The sequence below is a fragment of the Ranitomeya imitator genome, chromosome 2, assembly GCF_032444005.1.
Source record: "Ranitomeya imitator isolate aRanImi1 chromosome 2, aRanImi1.pri, whole genome shotgun sequence".
NCBI lineage: Eukaryota > Metazoa > Chordata > Amphibia > Anura > Dendrobatidae > Ranitomeya > Ranitomeya imitator.
This window is the reverse complement of record NC_091283.1, coordinates 356114100-356132319: the sequence shown is the minus strand read 5'-3', so window position 1 is coordinate 356132319 and position 18220 is coordinate 356114100. Positions and strand designations below refer to the sequence as shown.

General features: G+C 44.0%; 1 protein-coding gene across 1 annotated transcript in view; it reads left to right on the top strand.

Annotated features, from left to right (window-relative positions):
* LOC138663798 (zinc finger protein 773-like) overlaps positions 1-15123 on the top strand; it is a 56741-nt gene extending 41618 nt beyond the window's left edge. The window contains exon 8 of the mRNA XM_069750142.1: positions 12557-15123. Within this exon, the coding sequence (XP_069606243.1) occupies positions 12557-13503 (947 nt within the window). The 3' untranslated portion in view covers positions 13504-15123. The remainder of the gene's footprint in view (positions 1-12556) is intronic.
* The last annotated feature ends 3097 nt before the right edge of the window (positions 15124-18220 follow it).

Sequence of the window (18220 nt, the reverse complement as noted above, 5' to 3'; positions counted from 1 at the left end):
TTTTTATTGTAAAAGAATGGGGAGACAAAGAGCGCAATAGGGTCTTATCCACGTTACACAGAGGAGAATATATACCAAAATATGCTCACCTGGTTAGGATGAGATTAGAGCATATAGATAGCGGCTGCTGCAGATCCACAGGTCTTCACCGACCAGAGAAAATAATGTCTTCAAAAGGAGATTTGTAGTTAAAATTCTGCGCTGCCGCTAAGATGAATTTCAGGAGAGTAAAGTTGATTCACAGTGGTTTTATTCAACGCGTTTCAGGGGTCTCATGCCCCCTTCATCAGGAAATACCACACAGAACATACAGGCATCACAGGTATAAATAGTTTTGCTAGGTTACAAAAAAAGGGCACCAACAGGTCAGATGACTCAGTGTCAAAGTTCAATGATGACACACAATTAACAATTCAAACGATTAGGGAGGTATATACAATGAAAAAAAAATAATGCAATGACTTTTTTTATATTTCTAGACAATATTTCCAAATTTGAAGCATTTAAAATAAATAAATAAATAAAAAAAAAAAAAACGATCTCTACTTAAATGGACAATTTTTTTTTCATTGTATATACCTCCCTAATCGTTTGAATTGTTAATTGTGTGTCATCATTGAACTTTGACACTGAGTCATCTGACCTGTTGGTGCCCTTTTTTTGTAACCTAGCAAAACTATTTATACCTGTGATGCCTGTATGTTCTGTGTGGTATTTCCTGATGAAGGGGGCATGAGACCCCTGAAACGCGTTGAATAAAACCACTGTGAATCAACTTTACTCTCCTGAAATTCATCTTAGCGGCAGCGCAGAATTTTAACTACAAATCTCTTTTTTTTTTTAGGGAGACAAGGCCTCTGCCCCTAGAAAGGACAAATCTTCCAAGAAAACGGAAGATTGAAAATGTGGTGTGTGTGCGTCAAAGCTTCCTTCCTCATGCAAGGAGAAGCTTTGCCAGCCCTGCACTGAGGAAGTATTGCGCTCTGAACAACCATCTTTGTTCGAGAGCATTAAGACCCTCATCAAACAAGAGGTTCAGTCCTCTGTATCGGCCCTTTCCCAGTCTCTGTTACCACAGCTACCTCTTCCTAAAAAAATGAAAGTGGCAACGGTTATTTCTGACTCAGATTCTGGTGAACTACATTCTTCTGATTCAGATGATTTGTGGGAGAATGAGGGCTCCACTTCTACCCCCAAAGAAGAAAATAAGAAATACTATTTTTCCTCTGAAGACATACGTGAACTAATTAGTATGGTCAGGGGGACAATGGGCGTTGAGGAGGAGGAGAAGCCATCCGTGCAGGATGAGATGTTTGGTGGCTTAAAACCTAAAAAATTGAAGGGGTTTCCAATACATGAAAATATACAGAGTCTCATTCTCCATGAATGGGAATCCCCTGAGAAGGGGCTTAGTGTTCCATCTGAACTAAAAAATCGTTTCCCTCTTGATGGAGACGTCTCTCTGTGGGATACCCCGAAGGTAGATGTACAAGTCTCTAGAGTTTCAAAAAAGACAACCCTCCCATTTGAGGATTCTTCCCAACTCAGAGACCCCATGGACCGTAAAATGGAGAGTCTACTAAGGAGATCTTGGAATACTTCCACAAATCTCCTTAGAACAAATATTGCATCTACTTGTGTGGCTAGGTACCTATTCTGTTGGCTCCGCATGCTTGAGGACCACCTTACCCAGGGAACATCTAGAGAAGTAATCCTAGATTCCCTTCCTCTTCTCCAGAGAGCTACGGGCTTCCTCGCCGATGCTTCGGCAGAGTCCGTCAGAGTGGCAGCTAAGTCAGCAGTACTTTCTAACTAGGCCAGGAGAGCTCTATGGCCGAAGTCCTGGAGTGGTGACATCACGTCCAAAACAAAGCTCTGTGCCATTCCTTTTCAAGGCCGCTATTTTTTTGGGCAGGCTCTTGATGATATACTAGACAAGGCAACAGACAAGAAAAAAGCGCTTCCTGAGCAGAGGAATCCGAAAAAACATTTTTTTCATCCCTCTAAGGAACAACCCTTCAAAAGGAGTTCAGGGGGAAAGGCAAGTCAGGACGCTGGAGCTATCCTAAAGGGGGGAAGGGTAGGAATATCCTCGTTCTCCAGTCCCAGCAAACCCCTGACAAGCAGTGACTACGCCCAGAGTGTCGGGGGTCGGCTCTCGGGCTTCATCAATCAATGGAGTTCCATTTCCTCGAACCAGTGGGTACTCGATACTATCCAGAATGGGCTAAAACTGGAATTCGAGAGCCCTTCCCCCTTACCAAATAAGGATAACCTCATTACAGAGTCTCAACCCTCAGGATGCATTTCCTTCTGGACTTCGGGAGTTACTCCAGGCAGGAGTAATTTCTCCAGTACGTCAACAAGAAATAGGCAGAGGACACTATTCTCACCTATTTCTGATCAAAAAGCCTTCAGGGAAGCACCAGATAATCATCAACCTGAAACCCCTATATCGGGTAATAACTTACAGGAGATTCAAGATGGAGTCGGTCAGAACAGCGATCCCTCTGATAGGTCAAAACTGGGTGATGGCTACGGTGGATCTGAGGGACGCTTATTACCACGTCCCAATCCATCCAGAATTCCGGAGGTTCCTAAGATTCGCAATATCTTAGGACCAGCAAATAGTACACTATCAGTTCAACGCTCTTCCCTTTGGAATCGCCTCAGCTCCTCGGGTCTTCACAAAGATCATGACGGAGGCAATAATATTCATACGTCTTCATGGGATTTACATAGTACCCTATCTAGACGATTTACTCATTGTCGCTCCTTCGGTCTCCCGCCTCAATGCAGACGTAGCAAAGTCTCTAGAAATCCTGAAGTCTTTGGGTTGGATCCTGAATCTGGAGAGATCGGACCTACTTCCTTCCAAAAAGAAGTTCCTAGGGGTCCTATTGGATTCGGAATTGAGAAAATCCTTCCTGCCCAGAGAGCGCCAACTCGATCTGGTGCAGAAGGTAACAGCATTCAGAACCCTGAAAGCTCCCACTCTGCGACATTCCATGTCTATTCTGGGATCTCTAATGATAGATCAACGTGTGCACAACCTAAAGAGGTGCATGGGTAGGTTCCCAAACCGTTATACCAAGTAAATACAAAACCCAGCACTCAACTTTTTATGGTGAGAAGAAAACCGATAAAATTTATTGTATCCCAAGCAAAATGTTTTGGTCACACAAAGTACCTTCGTCAGTAACTGAAAAGTACATACATCAAAACAGTTCATATAGTCAGGGTAACAAAATCATAAATAACTAATAAACAAAGTATATACACAACATACACATGGACAACCGTACATGTACATGGCAATGAGAGTATTTCTGCAGTGCGCGTATGATAACGGAGAGTCACAAATATATAGTGGCACAGTAGGTGAGAAAGAGGGAGTGGAAGGGTACGTACCAGATACTGGGATAGAGCTTAGATGCTAGTGGCTATACACGCTGCCTATAAGATAGAAATCATGACAAGACCGGTCAGATCCGGAGGTATAGCGATATAGTAGAGGTAGGAGGTATATCAATGCAAGCCTACCAACAATATCCAGAGTACAGCGCTAGTTCCAATGGCGAGAGAGTGTCCTTATGCAGCCTGAAGGGGATAGGGCAGTGTTATAGGTACCAGCATAAAGATATGAGGCCGAGAAAGTGCAATGTCTAAAATGATTTACCTTGCAGGTGGCTGGTTCCGCGGTGTCCACCGCTGTATCAGTGATGAGTATAGGAGGATGGGCCATTTTAAACGCCAGAGGGCGGGAAATATGCCGGAAATTGCTGTACAATTCTGGGATCTCTACCATCCTGTATCCAGATGGTATCATGGGCCCAAGCCCACACGAGAGTCTTCCAGACCCATGTTCTATCATCCTGGGACAGACAGCAGAGTTCTCTATCCAAGAGAGTTTGCCTCCCCAATCATGTCAGGACATCCCTGGCATGGTGGATACGTCGCTGAAACCTCCAACGGGGGGTCAGCTGGGATCAGATCCCGCTAAAGATACTCACATCGGACGCCAGTCAAAGGGGATGGGGAGCCATAGTCGAGGGAACTCATTTCCAGGGCACATGGCCCCCAGTCATCAGAGCAAGCTCTTCGAACTTCAGAGAGCTGAAGGCGGTGGAGGAGGCATTAAAAGCCGCATCCTTTCTTGTTCAGGGGCATCATGTCAGGATATATTCCGACAACATGACTACGGTAGCATACCTTCGTCATCAGGGAGGCACAAAATACAAAAAGCTAAAAGCCTTGGCTTCAAACATTTTTTTCTGGGCAGAGAGACATCTCCTCTCTATTTCAGCAGTCCACCTGAAGGGGTCGGCCAATACCCAAGCAGACTTCATGAGCAGAAGGGATGTACATCCAGGGGAATGGTGTCTAAATCAGGAAGTCTTCCTCTCCCTGGTATCCAAATGGAGGATCCCAGAAGTGGACCTTTTTGCCAACAGTCAAAATGCCAAGCCACGAAAATATTTTTCCCTAGATATGACAGACAGAGCACTGGGCATGGATGCGTTCTCTCACCCCTGGAGGTTCAACCTCGTCTATGCTTTTCCTTCGATCCCAATGCTATCAAAAACTCTACAGAAGATCCGATCAGAACGAGTTACGGTGATCCTGATCGCGCCCATGTGGCCGGGGAGGAGTTGGTACAGTGCCCTGTTGGACATGGCCCAAGAAGGTCCAATATGTCTACCTCAGGAGAGCAACCTACTTCATCAGGGGCCATTAATACATCCAAACCTCCACAGGTTAAATCTTTAAGCATGGCTACTGAAGCCAAGATACTAAAGGCAAGGGGTCTCTCGGATGAAGTAATTCACACACTTCAAAAAAGTAGAAAACCCATAACTAATGCCATTTATGCCAAAGTCTGGAAGAAATTTTCGTCTTGGTGTCTACCTAGTATTCCAGACCCTTTTCATCCACATATTGCCAAAATTCTAAACTTCTTGCAGAAAGGTCTAGATTTAGGGCTTAGGCCTAATACCTTAAAGGTACAGGTTTCAGCTCTTAGCTCATATTTTGACCAGAACCTAGCCAACCACCGGTGGATCAAACGCTTCATAACATCAGCATGTAGAATCCACCCCAGGGTTCATAATCGTACTCCCCCTTGGGATCTAAATCTGGTCCTTAATAGTCTAACGCGGGATCCATTCGAACCCTTATCAGAGTAGTCTTTTTTTAAGGGTTCTTACCTAAAAACTGTCTTTAGTGGCTATTACTTCCGCCGTCTAGACCCTACCTTCTTACCTAAAGTAACATCAGATTTTCATAGAGGTCAGGACATAGTGTTGCCCTCATTCTGCCCAGATCCCTCTAATGTGAGGGAGGAGTCCTTCTACACTCTGGATGTCCGCAAGGTGGTTCTATATTATCTTTCGCAAACAGAGAGTTGGAGGATAGATCAAAATCTCTTTATCCAACACTCAGGAAAGAACAAAGGTAGAAAGGCGACAAAAAATACAATCGCCAATTGGATCAAACAGGCCATATCTCTTGCATATTCATCACAGAATCTATCACTCCCTTCTTCACTGAAGGCCCACTCTACACGGTCGGTGTCAACATCATGGGCAGAGAGAGGTGACTCCTCTACGGAGCAGATTTGCAGAGCGGCCACGTGGTTGTCAGTTCATACGTTCACCAGGCATTACAGACTTGATTTCAACCGGGATTTAACTTTCGGCAGAACAGTTCTGCAGGCTGTTGTCCCCCCCCTAAGAAATTATTTGTTGGTACTACTCCAGTACCGCTGTCGTGGAAGGTGACTGGAGAAAATAGAATTATTCTTACCGTTAATTCGGTTTTTAGGAACCTTCCACGACAGCATTAATTTCCCTCCCTATTTAATGATACTATCGTTGAGTTCCTGCACCTGAGTGGTAATTATACATGTTACCGTGTCCAGAAAAAACACTGGAGGTTGCAGGAAGGGGAGGGTATTTAACCTCTTTTGTGTTTCCTGTCCCCCATTAGGGCGGGGAGACATCCTCCAATACCGCTGTCATGGAAGGTTCCTAGAAACCGAATTAACGGTAAGAATAATTCTATTATCGATGCAAAGGGAAGGTTCTTTTTGAGAGCTATGCTCACTCCCCTAGAGGCTGAAGTGCCCATGCTGTGATACCAGGTCAGAAACTGCATCCTGGATACATCAGGGACACAACCCTTCTTGTAATGCGTTTCCTGTAGGAATGCAATGCTGGTGTTCTTTGTGCGCAGTAGATTCATTATTTGACTGGTTAACTTGGGATGTTCATGCCCCTCGCCTTGTGCGAGGCCACTACTATAACGGTTGGCATAGTTGTATTAGGCTAGGTTCACATTGCGTTAGTGGGTATTCGCTAACGGAATCCTTTACATAGCGCCACAAACGCAATGTAACGGATCCGTTAGCGCACCCATTGATCACAATGTATCTAACGCATCCCTAACGTATGCCATTTTTGGCATGCGTTAGCGATGTCCCGTTATTTTCTGACGGACCTCAAACGCTGTCTGCAGCGTTTTTGGGTCCGTTCTCGCTAGCGCAGATCGGGCATCTGCGCAAGCTGGATTGCTAATCGCGATCCCTTTTTGTACATTGCGTTAGCGCAGTCCGTTAGTGCAATCCGTTTAGCACATACGCTAACGCAATGTGAACCTAGCCTTAGTCATTTTATAGGGATAAGCGAATTATAGTGGCTACATATGTGTACCTAACATTGTAAACAGCAAATATTTACAAATAACATCTTATCCGCGGCAGAGGTGGGGGGCCGTAGCATCCTCCGAATGGAGACAAGACAGTCTATTGCATACGCACAAATGGCAATCCGATGTTGTCGGAATTAGAATCGCCATACGCAATCACAAATCAAACTTAGTAATAAGAATTCCACCATAGAACCAAATCAAACGTGACAAACAAAACAGTAACTATTAACCATCTACCATCAATTGCCAGAAATTAGGCCCGGGTATGTCTATGCGTATAAAGCATCGGCAACGGGCTGGGAGAGGGAGGGGTGGGAAAAAGGGGGGGGGGGGAGTAGATATCTTGTAGCCCTTACCAAAACCTCACCCACACTTCGTCAAGTCAGGGCCTGTCACAGGGCCAAAAAAGAAAAATATCCAAGTGTTTCTCAGGGAGGAAGTGTTTCTCAGGGAGGAAGCTTCTTCCTGGACCCATGTTTCCCTTGTTTGGGGGAAGCGTGCCTTTTTACTGGCGATCGCACTTCAGGACTCACCAATGGAGGAAGTAGAGGAAGGGCAATATTCATGTCCATATCAAGGGGCAACCAGGAAGGCACCTCCACGGAGGAAATGATGAAGGTCTCCCACACCTTTGAAAGATCCTCCGGAACACGAACGGTGACTTGTTTTCCCTCGCCATGTATTGCCAATCCGAAGGGAAATAACCACTTATATAAGATCTTGTTGGAGCGGAGTGCTTCCAGTAGAGGTCTCATTTTTTGAAGTTTTGCGAGTGTCGATGGTGCAAGATCCTAGTAAAGCTGAATAGACGCCTCTTCGTAGGAGATGGTTTTGCAGTCATGAGAGCCAGTCAAAATAGCCGAGGTATCTAAATAATTTAATAGGCTGCAGACAAGATCCCTTGAAAGGTACAAGGTCATTGGCTTGGGCTTGAGGGATCTATGGACCCTTTCTATATGATTTGTTCAATCTCTCCTGCGGATTCCATCTGTTTGTGATCTCTACCTGAGTCTTCATCACTTAAATCCGAGTCCTCTATCTGTTCATCTATGACAGGATTCGATTGTGGCACTTAGATGGAGTCCGGGTTGTTGGCGGTTTGCGTTTTAGGAATTTTTCCATTTCGCTTTGTCTTGGTGAAGGGCTGAAGCTGCGTTTTTTACACGCTCTGTATGAGATTTCACCATTATAGCATTAGAAAGCTTGTTTTATGAAGATCACCACTTGTGCATAAATGCAATTTTAAGGTATGCATAATCAGATCACATGCCTTCGACAAGTACATATTGGTATGCTGAAAGGATAACCTGTGATACTTAAACACAGAGTCAGGACAGTTCAGTATTATCACTAATGGATTAAAGCACAGAGTTCCAATTACTTGAGCTGAGGAGAGTGATATTGTTATATTTTAGGCTTCAAGTCTGCCTCCTATATGGTAGTGCAGAGGCAAGATAAGATATGCAAGAAGGAGGTGAGCAGATAGAGATTCAGTTGTAGTATATTTGCTGGAACTAGGTATTAATCCTAGGCAGAATCTCAGCTGGTAGTGTAGAAATTATTTAATCTGGTATTGGTTAAATGCAGTCTGGCACTCGAGCAGTTAATAGTCTCTGCTCCCTCTGTAAAGGTACCTTCACACTGAACGATATCGCTAGCGATCCGTGACGTTGCAGCGTCCTGGCTAGCGATATCGTTCAGTTTGACAGGCAGCAGCGATCAGGATCCTGCTGTGATGTCGTTGGTCGCTGCAGAAAGTCCAGAACTTTGTTTCGTCGCTGGACTCCCTGCAGACATCGCTGAATCGGCGTGTGTGACGGCGATTCAGCGATGTCTTCACTGGTAACCAGGGTAAACATCGGGTTACTAAGCGCAGGGCCGCGCTTAGTAACCCGATGTTTACCCTGGTTACCAGGGTAAAGGTTAAAAAAAACAAACACTTCATGCTTACCTTCCGCTGTCTGTCCCCGAAGCTCTGCTTTCCTGCACTGGCTGTGAGCGCCAGCCGGCCGGAAAGCACAGCGGTGACGTCACCGCTCTGCTTTCCGGCCGCTGTGCTTACACAGCGCAGAGAAGCAGAACGCCGGGGGACAGACAGCGGAAGGTAAGTATGAAGTGTTTTGTTTTTTTTTTTTACTTTTACGCTGGTAACCAGGGTAAACATTGGGTTACTAAGCGCGACCTTAAGGCTTCAAGCAGCAGCTTATCAAGATGGAAAGGCCTCATGCAACAAGGAATGGAGGGGGAGGGGCTAAAGCAGATCTTGGTATCTTTCTCACCTCTTGGTTCTGGGGCCTTATGGTGATGGTACACTTTACCCAGGGGGTCTAGGGGTACCAGGAGAGTTTGTTGGTCGCAGATGGAAAGCGTCAAGGCCGACTCCAGGTTTTTGAGGGCCCCGGGCTAAAGTGTTTCAGTGCCCCCCCCCCCTTAACCCATACCACGATTCATGATCGCATATAACACAGCCATGTAGTATGTAACACAGCCGGCGTAGTATATAACACAGCCACGTAGCATATAACAGCCATGTAGTATATAACCGCCCACGTAGCATATAACACAGCTGCCTAGTATATAGCACAGCCCACGTTACATATAACAGCCCATATAGTATATAGCACAGCCACATATTATATAACACAGCCCACATAGTATATAGAACAGCCCACGTAGCATATAACAACAAACGTAGCATATAACAGCCCACGTAGCATATAACAGCCCACGTAGCATATAACATGGCCCACGTATTATATAGAACAGCCATGTAGTATATAACACAACCCACGTAGCATATAACAGCCCATATAGTATATAGCACAGCCACATAGTATATAACACGGCCCACGCACGTAGTATATAGCACAGCCCACGTAGCATATAACAGCCCATATAGCAGAGGTGTCAAACTGCACTCCTTGAGGGCTGCAAACAGGTCATGTTTTCAGGATTTCCTTAGTATTGCTCAGGTGATGGAATCATTCTGTGCAGGTGATTAAATTATCACCTGTGCAACACAAGGAAATCCTGAAAACAGGACCTGTTTGCAGCCCTCGAGGAATGCAGTTTGACACCTCTGCCATATAGTGTATAGCACAGCCACATAGTTTATAACACGGCCCACGTAGTATATAGAACAGCCATGTAGTATATAGCACAGCCCACGTAGCATATAACAGCCCATATAGTATATAACAGAGCCAAGTAGTATATAGCACAGACATGTAGTATACAACCCAGCCCCCCTCACCACAAGAATGGCCCCATAGTCCAGTACTCACTGTTATAGTTAAGAAAAAAAAAAAAACAATCCTCACCTCTCAACGTGCCCGCGCTGCTCCCTGCTCTGGTCTCGGCGGCTGCCGCTGCACTGCCTGACACACAGCGAGTGCGCGATGGCGTCATCGCGCACCCGCAGCTGCCGGCAGTGTCAGAAGCAGAGTGGGGAATGATGGGAGAGAGAGTGTCAGGTGACGCTCTCTCCTCCATCATTTGCTTTGAACTTTACCAGCAGACGCCGGTATAGATCAATGCGGTGGCGGGGAAGTTGGCGCTGGCGACAGGCGGGCCCCTCTGCCTCACAGAGGCCCCATAGCGGCTGCGTGATGTGCCTCTAGCTGAGGTCCTCTGGGGGAGCGGGGGCCCTAGGTTGCTGCCGGCCCTGAATGGGCCCCCCTGTCTCACCAGGGCCCCGGCACTTGCCCGGGTACGTCGGGTGCTGACGCCAGCCCTGGAAAGCGTTGTCAACAGATTACAGGGCCTGGAAGTGGGAGCCCAATTAACCTTATACCATGCCTATTCGGAACCTCCCCTGTGGCTTTCACTGGAAGCTCCTGAATGGCACCCATGTACCCTCGATGCCTTGCTATGGATCCTCCCAGCTCAACATAGGCAAATTTTGAATCCTATCATAGCACATTCCCTTAAAATTTGGGACTCCTTGAAATATTCATCACAGTTAATCTCTTCTTTTTGCCTCTCACCCCCCTCTGGGGTAATCCTCAATTTTCCCCAGGTATTGAGCCCCTTGGGAACTTCCGTTTACGGGTTGCAGCAGGGATTACTAGAGTCGTCCATCTTTTCCGTGTTGATGGAATTATTCCATTTCTGGCCTGCAGGAAAAATATCATCTTTACCCCCCAGAGGAGTGTTTTTCGCTATCTACTACTTATCTACAACTTAAGAATTTTGTCAATTCGCTGTTGGAAACTCTATTCCACCATATATTTACTCCTTTCAAGCAGAGATGCTGCGGAAATCCACACGCCCAGATACTATATCGCTTCTATATTCCCACATTAACTCCCCTTCACATAGGCATTGCTTAAACTACACTTCTCGTTGGGAGTCCGATATTGGTTCCAATCTAACTCACTCAGATTGGTCTCAAATTTGGTCCTCCTCTACTGGAGGAATGCTAAACACCTTAGGCTAGGTTCACATTGCGTTAGTGGCAGTCCGCTAACGGAATCCGTTACACAGCGCCACTAACGCAATGTAACGGGTCCGTTAGCGCAGCCATTGAGCGCAATGTAACTAACGCATCGCTAACGTATGCCATTTTTGGTATGCGATAGCAATGTCCCGTTAGTTTCTGACGGACCTCGAACGCTGCTTTCAGCGCTTTTGGGTCTGTTCTCGCTAGCGCAGATCAGGCATCTGCGCTAGCGGGATCGCTAAACGCGATCCTTTTTGAACATTGCGTTAGCGCAGTTCGTTAGCGTATGCGCTAAACGTATTGCACTAACGCAATGTGATCCTAGCCTTAATGTTGGAAACAAATTTATAAGGTGCTGACTAGGTGGTACCTGACCCCAGCTAGAGTGGCCAAGGCAGTCGCTAACTACTCCCCCAACTGCTTTAGACAGTGTAACTTCACAGGAGATATGTTCCATATATAGGGGTTATGTCCAATAGTACGTAGATTTTGGATCAGAGTATACCACCTGGTGATGAAGATGATGACAATATTATAGGAGTGATGGTGGTGAGCAGCCAATTGCATCTAGAATTCTATTCTAATTCAAGGTAGTGTAATTAGAAATCTGTAATTTGAAATCTGTAATTTGAAAGATGCCTGGATCAGACTACATCTGGATCAGACGCATGGCTCTGAAATGCAGCCATGGCTTCCTTGCAGAAGTCCTGTAGAGTGTTCTTGGCTGTGATTTTGCAAAGTCCCCTTTCTTATAGTTCACAACTCTTTCAGGCTTCATCCACAAGTCAGGGGGAAGGTGGGATCAGATTAACATTCACTGAGTATTTATAGTTTATCCTTCAGTGTTTGCAAGTCAACAAACTGCATGGCCTGGTACAATGGATAACCAACTTATTAGCAAATATTGATTGTTCAATGACCCTGCGCCGCTGTCTTCCAAGATAGAAGGACAATAAACTGTAGGAGCTGAAATAAAAGTAAATAGCAGCCATTCATCAATTTCTCAAACATCAATTCTAGTGTCAACATTCAGACTCATATGACATTAGTCCATGTTTCTTGAACAGCCAAAGAAAAGCACAAATTCTATAGTCAACGTTCAGGTAATAACCTATGTCTCTTGGCCAACTGAAATAGAAGTCTGAATATTTAAGATTAAATGCTGTCGTCACATATTCTACTGGTTCATGCTATGAATTCTTCTATTATACTGTGCACTGTTATTGTCTTAGTGAATAATTCAACTTTACTACATATCTTCTCATTTCTATGGACATTTTGAATAGAATTGTTGAAAATAAAAATTTCAAGGATATTTTATTCAGAAATAATAATTGGTGTAATTCTTGGAAGATGACTGTATCGGGAGATCAGAGGGACAACTAACACTTTAAATTTTTATATCAGATGACCTTGAGATCACACAGGATTCAATTAAAGTGGATGCCATTACTCTGGATATATCATCATTCCTTCACAGCAAATATCTATCATCTAATCCTATGAAAGAGGTCCTATCTTCTCATTCATTACAGACTACTAAGAAAAATAAAAGTCACAAAAGAGGCACTGAACGAACTACTTTTAAAGCAAAGAAGCCAATTACACATTCAGAATATGGAAGTAGTTATACCCTAAAAACATCTTTTGTTAAACATCAAAAAAATCAGACAGAGGAACATAGGTTTACTTGTTCCAAGTGTGGGAGAAATTTTAAACAAATGGCATATCTTATTAGGCATGAGAGAATTCATACTGGGGAGAAGCCATATTCATGTTCAGAATGTGGAAAATGTTTTACCCGGAAATGTATGCTTGCTATTCACCAGAGAATTCATACAGGTGAGAAGCCTTTTTCCTGTTTAGAATGTGGAAAATGTTTTACCCAGAAACCAAATTTTGTTATTCACCAGAGAATTCACACAGGGGAAAAGCCATATTTGTGTTCTGAATGTGGTAAATGTTTTGGACAACAATCACATCTTGTTTCACACCAGAGAACTCATAATGCGGAAAAGCCTTTTTCATGTTCAGAATGTGGAAAATGTTTTGGACATAAATCAAACTTCATTACACATCAGAGAACTCACACAGGGGAGAAGCCTTTTTCATGTTCAGAATGTGGAAAATATTTTGGACAGAGAACATCTTTTCTTGAACATCAGAAAATTCACACAGGGGAGAAGCCATATTCATGTTCTGAATGTGGAAAATATTTTGGACGGAAATCAAATCTTCTTAATCACCAGAGAACACATACAGGGGAGAAGCCATATTCATGTACAGAATGTGGGAAATATTTTGGACGGAAATCAGATCTTCTTAATCACCAGAGATCTCACACAGGAGAGTAGCCATATTCATGTTCAGAATGTGGGAAATGTTGGGCATATTATACAAGACTTGTTAAGCACCAGAGAATTCACAAAAAAGAGAAGCAATGTTGATATTAAAAATGTTTGAAATGGTTTGAACAAGAATGCTATTTTGTTAAGCATTTAAATCCCACAGGGAGAGAAGCCTTTATTAGGGTTGATCGAATAGCTTCGGATAAGTGTTTATCCAAATACCTATAGCACTCACCGAATATCGGAATCCTGGATACCTGGAACACTCCTGATAATCAGCTCTTTGGTGCCACAGCTATATGTGTCTCTTCTGTGTAACAGTCGCAACACATGCATGGGAGAGCCCAACAAGCAGGCTATCCATGCATGTGTTGTGACTGTCACACAGTTGTGGCACCGAACAGCTGATTATCGGGAGGTATCCAGGTTACCGATGCAATAAGGATGAGATACACGTCACTCCGTTACTGGAAGGTGCACAGAAAAGGATACCACTCCTAATACATATAATAATTAATCTGGAACTCAAATTGTTGCTTGTGCAATTAAAGATTCCCATTAAAGATCCCAATATCTTGTGACGTTTCGGTCTTTCACATAGACCTTCCTCAGACTGGGATGAGAAAAAAACAATAAACAAAATAAAACCCAATCAGTAAAGGTGTTTAACATTACAAAACAGTTACAAAAAATTTGTACAGATAAATTCAGAAGCAGCAGTCAATTAAAGAAACAATATGGATAGACAATATGATAAAGCAATATAGATAAATATGCAATGTTAATTGTCACAGTGATTGGAGAAAATATAGCAATGTCACTCCATTCCAGTATAAGAAAAAAAGGGGTGTTAAGACATTAGCATAGAGTAATAAAGCGCATGGAGGTATAGGAATATGTTCACAACAAGTTAATATTCCTTATAGAATATGCCATATAGAGAATAAGAATGAAGAAAATGTGAAAAAAAAAAGGAAAATAATGAATATAGAATCTCAAAAAATCAAAATAAAAAAAAATTAAATGGTAAATAATAGGTGACAGTCACAATAGGTGATACAGAAAGGAACTGGTTAAATGCTTACCATATGTTATAATGAGGTCAACAATATAGAAGGATGTATCCCTTGGGCTAAATACACATTTCTCTGTGCTATTTTTGGACTTCTTATACACTTATTAGTAAGCGCACCTTATGCTCATATCACCACCCATCCTTTGTAACAAACACAGCACTCACTTTTACGATTGGGCTTTTTCACAGGGATACATCCTTCTATATCTGATGCAGCTATTCGGTGAGCGCTATAGCTATTCGTCGGATAAGCACTTATCCGAAGCTATTCGATCAACCAGAGCCATTCATACCTAGAATGTGACAAACGAATTACCAGAAAACATAGTTTGTTAAACATCAAAAACAAAGCACACCACGGGAAACTATATTTTATTGACAAATTGTACAAAAAAAATCTAACTGACAGTCATATAATTAAACAAGAATGGGAAATTACCATATTTTCTGGCGTATAAGACGACTTTTTGACCCCTAAAAATTGTCCCAAAAGTCGGGGGTCGTCTTATACGCCGGGTGCAGGGAGCGATCCTGGATGTCGGCGTGTGGTTCCCAGGGTCTGGAGGAGAAGAGACTCTCCTTCAGGCCCTGGGATCCATATTCATGTAAAAAATAAAGAATAAAAATAAAAAACATGGATATACTCACCCTCGGACGGCCCCTGGCTCAAAGCGCTGCTAGCGTCTCCCTCCGTTCCTAAGAATGCAGTGAGTGAAGGACCTTCGATGACGTCGCGGTCAGGTGACCGCTCACGTGACCGCGACGTCATCGAAGGTCCTTCGCTCTCTCCATTCTCAGGAACAGAGGCAGACGCTAGCAGCGCTGTGAGCCAGGTGCCGTCCGAGGGTGATTATAACCATGTTTTTTATTCTTTATTTTTTACATGAATATGGATCCCAGGGCCTGAAGGAGAGTCTCTTCTCCTCCAGACCCTGGGAACCACACGCCGTATAAGATGACTTATACGGCGGCATATCCCAAATTCCATATTTTATATGGAAAAGTTGGGGGTCGTCTTATACGCCCAGTCGTCTTCTACACCAGTACGGTACTTTAAACCTACTGTATTTTTTGGACTATTAGACACACTTTTTAACATGGAAAGGTCTTGCTAATAAGTGAGTGCTTCTTATAGTCTGGAGACAGCTTACTGAGACCGCATCCTTCCCGACTGTTTTCTCCTCCTGCTTCACACTGATCTATGTGATCGGTGCAGAGCCGGAGAGGAAGCTACTGGGACCGGCACAGAGGCAACTCGTCCTGAATAAGCTGCTGAAGAAGTCTTCACCTAACTAGCTCCAGGTCCTTTCACATGACGTGGGAGGAACTGTAAAGTGGGCTAAGGCTAGGGTCACATTGCGTTAGTGCAACCCGTTTAGCGCTAGCGGGTTGCGCTAACGCAATGTTTTTACTGTGGCCGCGTCCCGGGGTCGCGGTAACGTCCCCGCTCTCGCAGATCCCCGATCTGCGAGAGCGGGGAACGGACCGCGGGCGCGCCTCGGACGCTGCAAGCAGCGTCCGCAGCGCGCCAGGAAACACCGGCGCGTCGCTAGCGCGTGCCGAACATGGCACGCGCTAGTGCAGCGCATTCCCATTGCCGTGAATGGGCGCGCTAACGGACGCGTTGCACGGCGTTAATTTCGCCGTGCAACGCTGTCCGTTAAGCGCGTTCTCATAACGCAATGGGAACCCAGCCTAAGGTATACACCAGGTCTATATATGCAAATTTAGTAGAGCTGTGTGTGTATATAAATGTGTGTTTGTAGTAGAGTTTTGTAAAGCACTGGGGAATATGATGTCGCTATATAAGCAAAGCATAATAAGAATGAATAGAGCTTCTATACATGGCACGGAAGGTCATAGCAAGAAATAGGATAAAAGAGGAGCTGCCTTCAAGGGGGAGAATACATTAAATATGTGGGGCAGGTTATTGCCCTGGAAAAGGGAGTGTACCAGAAAAGAGGGGAAATGCTCTTGTATGACAAATTGTGGACGCCTTGGCTGGAATTGGGTTAGGAGGAGGTTAAGCGAAGATAGGCCTGGGGATGTTTTTCCTATGAAATAATGGTCTATATGTTCATAATGAAAGACACTATATAATGTTAATGTATACACTATAAGTCCGCAAGGACAGGGTCCTCTCCCCTCTGTAAAGTGCTTCTTTTAGTCCAAAAAATACAGAATTAGAATTGTATATTTAGAAATAAAAATATCTGCAGTTACTAATATCTTTCTTGTAATAAGTAACTAAAATAAGATATTATGTGCATTCAATAATTCACTATATATAATATATATGATACACAACGCTCTTCTTCCAGACTCCCAGTCTCAGTTATTTGCCATTCATTACAGTTACTTTCAGTGCAAATTCGCCACCTCTCCACACAAGGTCTTTGAACACATGTTCTGTTACTTTAAATGCTTTTGGTTTTGTATCCAAATTGTAATATTTGACAGCACAAATAAAATGGTGGGTAAATGGATTGGTATTTTTTTTTTTTTGTTAGTTTTTTAAATTGAAATTACAATTAACCCCTTCCTGACATCTGACGTACTATCCCGTCGAGGTGGGGTGGGCCCGTATGACCACCGATGGGATAGTACATCATACGCGATCGGCCGCGCTCGCGGGGGGAGCGCGGCCGATCGTGACCGGGTGTCAGCTGCCTATCGCAGCTGACATCCGGCACTATGTGCCAGGAGCGGTCACGGACCGCTCCCGGTACATTAACCCCCGGCACACCGCGATCAAACATGATCGCGATGTGCCGGCAGTACAGGGAAGCTTCCCGCAGGGAGGGGGCTCCCTGCGGGCTTCCCTGAGCCCCTTGCAGCAACGCGATGTGATCGCGTTGCTGCGAGGGTCTCCTACCTCCTTCCCTCGCTGCAGGCCCCGGATCCAAGATGGCCGCAGCATCCGGGTCCTGCAGGGAGGGAGGTGGCTTCAAAGAGCCTGCTCAGAGCAGGCACTGTGAAGACTGCAGTGCTCTGAGACAGATCGGTGATCTGACAGAGTGCTGTGCAAACTGTCAGATCATCGATCTGTGATGTCCCCACCTGGGACAAAGTACAAAAGTAAAATTTCCAAATGTGTAAAAAAAAAATAAAAAAAAAACCTAAATGATGATGAAAAAAAAAATATATATTATTCCCATAAATACATTTCTTTATCTAAATAAAAAAAACAATAAAAGTACACATATTTAGTATCGCCGCGTCCGTAACGACCCGACCTATAAAACTGACCAACTAGTTAACCCCTTCAGTAAACACCGTAAGAAAAAAAAAAAAAGGCAAAAAACAACGGTTTATTATCATACCGCCGAACAAAAAGTGGAATAACACGCGATCAAAAAGACAGATATAAATAACCATGGTACCGCTGAAAACGTCTTCTTGTCCCGCAAAAAACGAGCTGCCATACAGCATCATCAGCAAAAAATTAAAAAAGTTATAGTCCTGAGAATAAAGCGATGCTGAAATAATTATTTTTTCTATAAAAGTTTTTATCGTATAAAAGCGCCAAAACATAAAAAAATGATATAAATGAGGTATCGCTGTAATCGTACTGACCCGAAGAATAAAACTGCTTTATCCATTTTACCAAACGCAGAATGGTATAAACGCCTCTCCCAAAAGAAATTT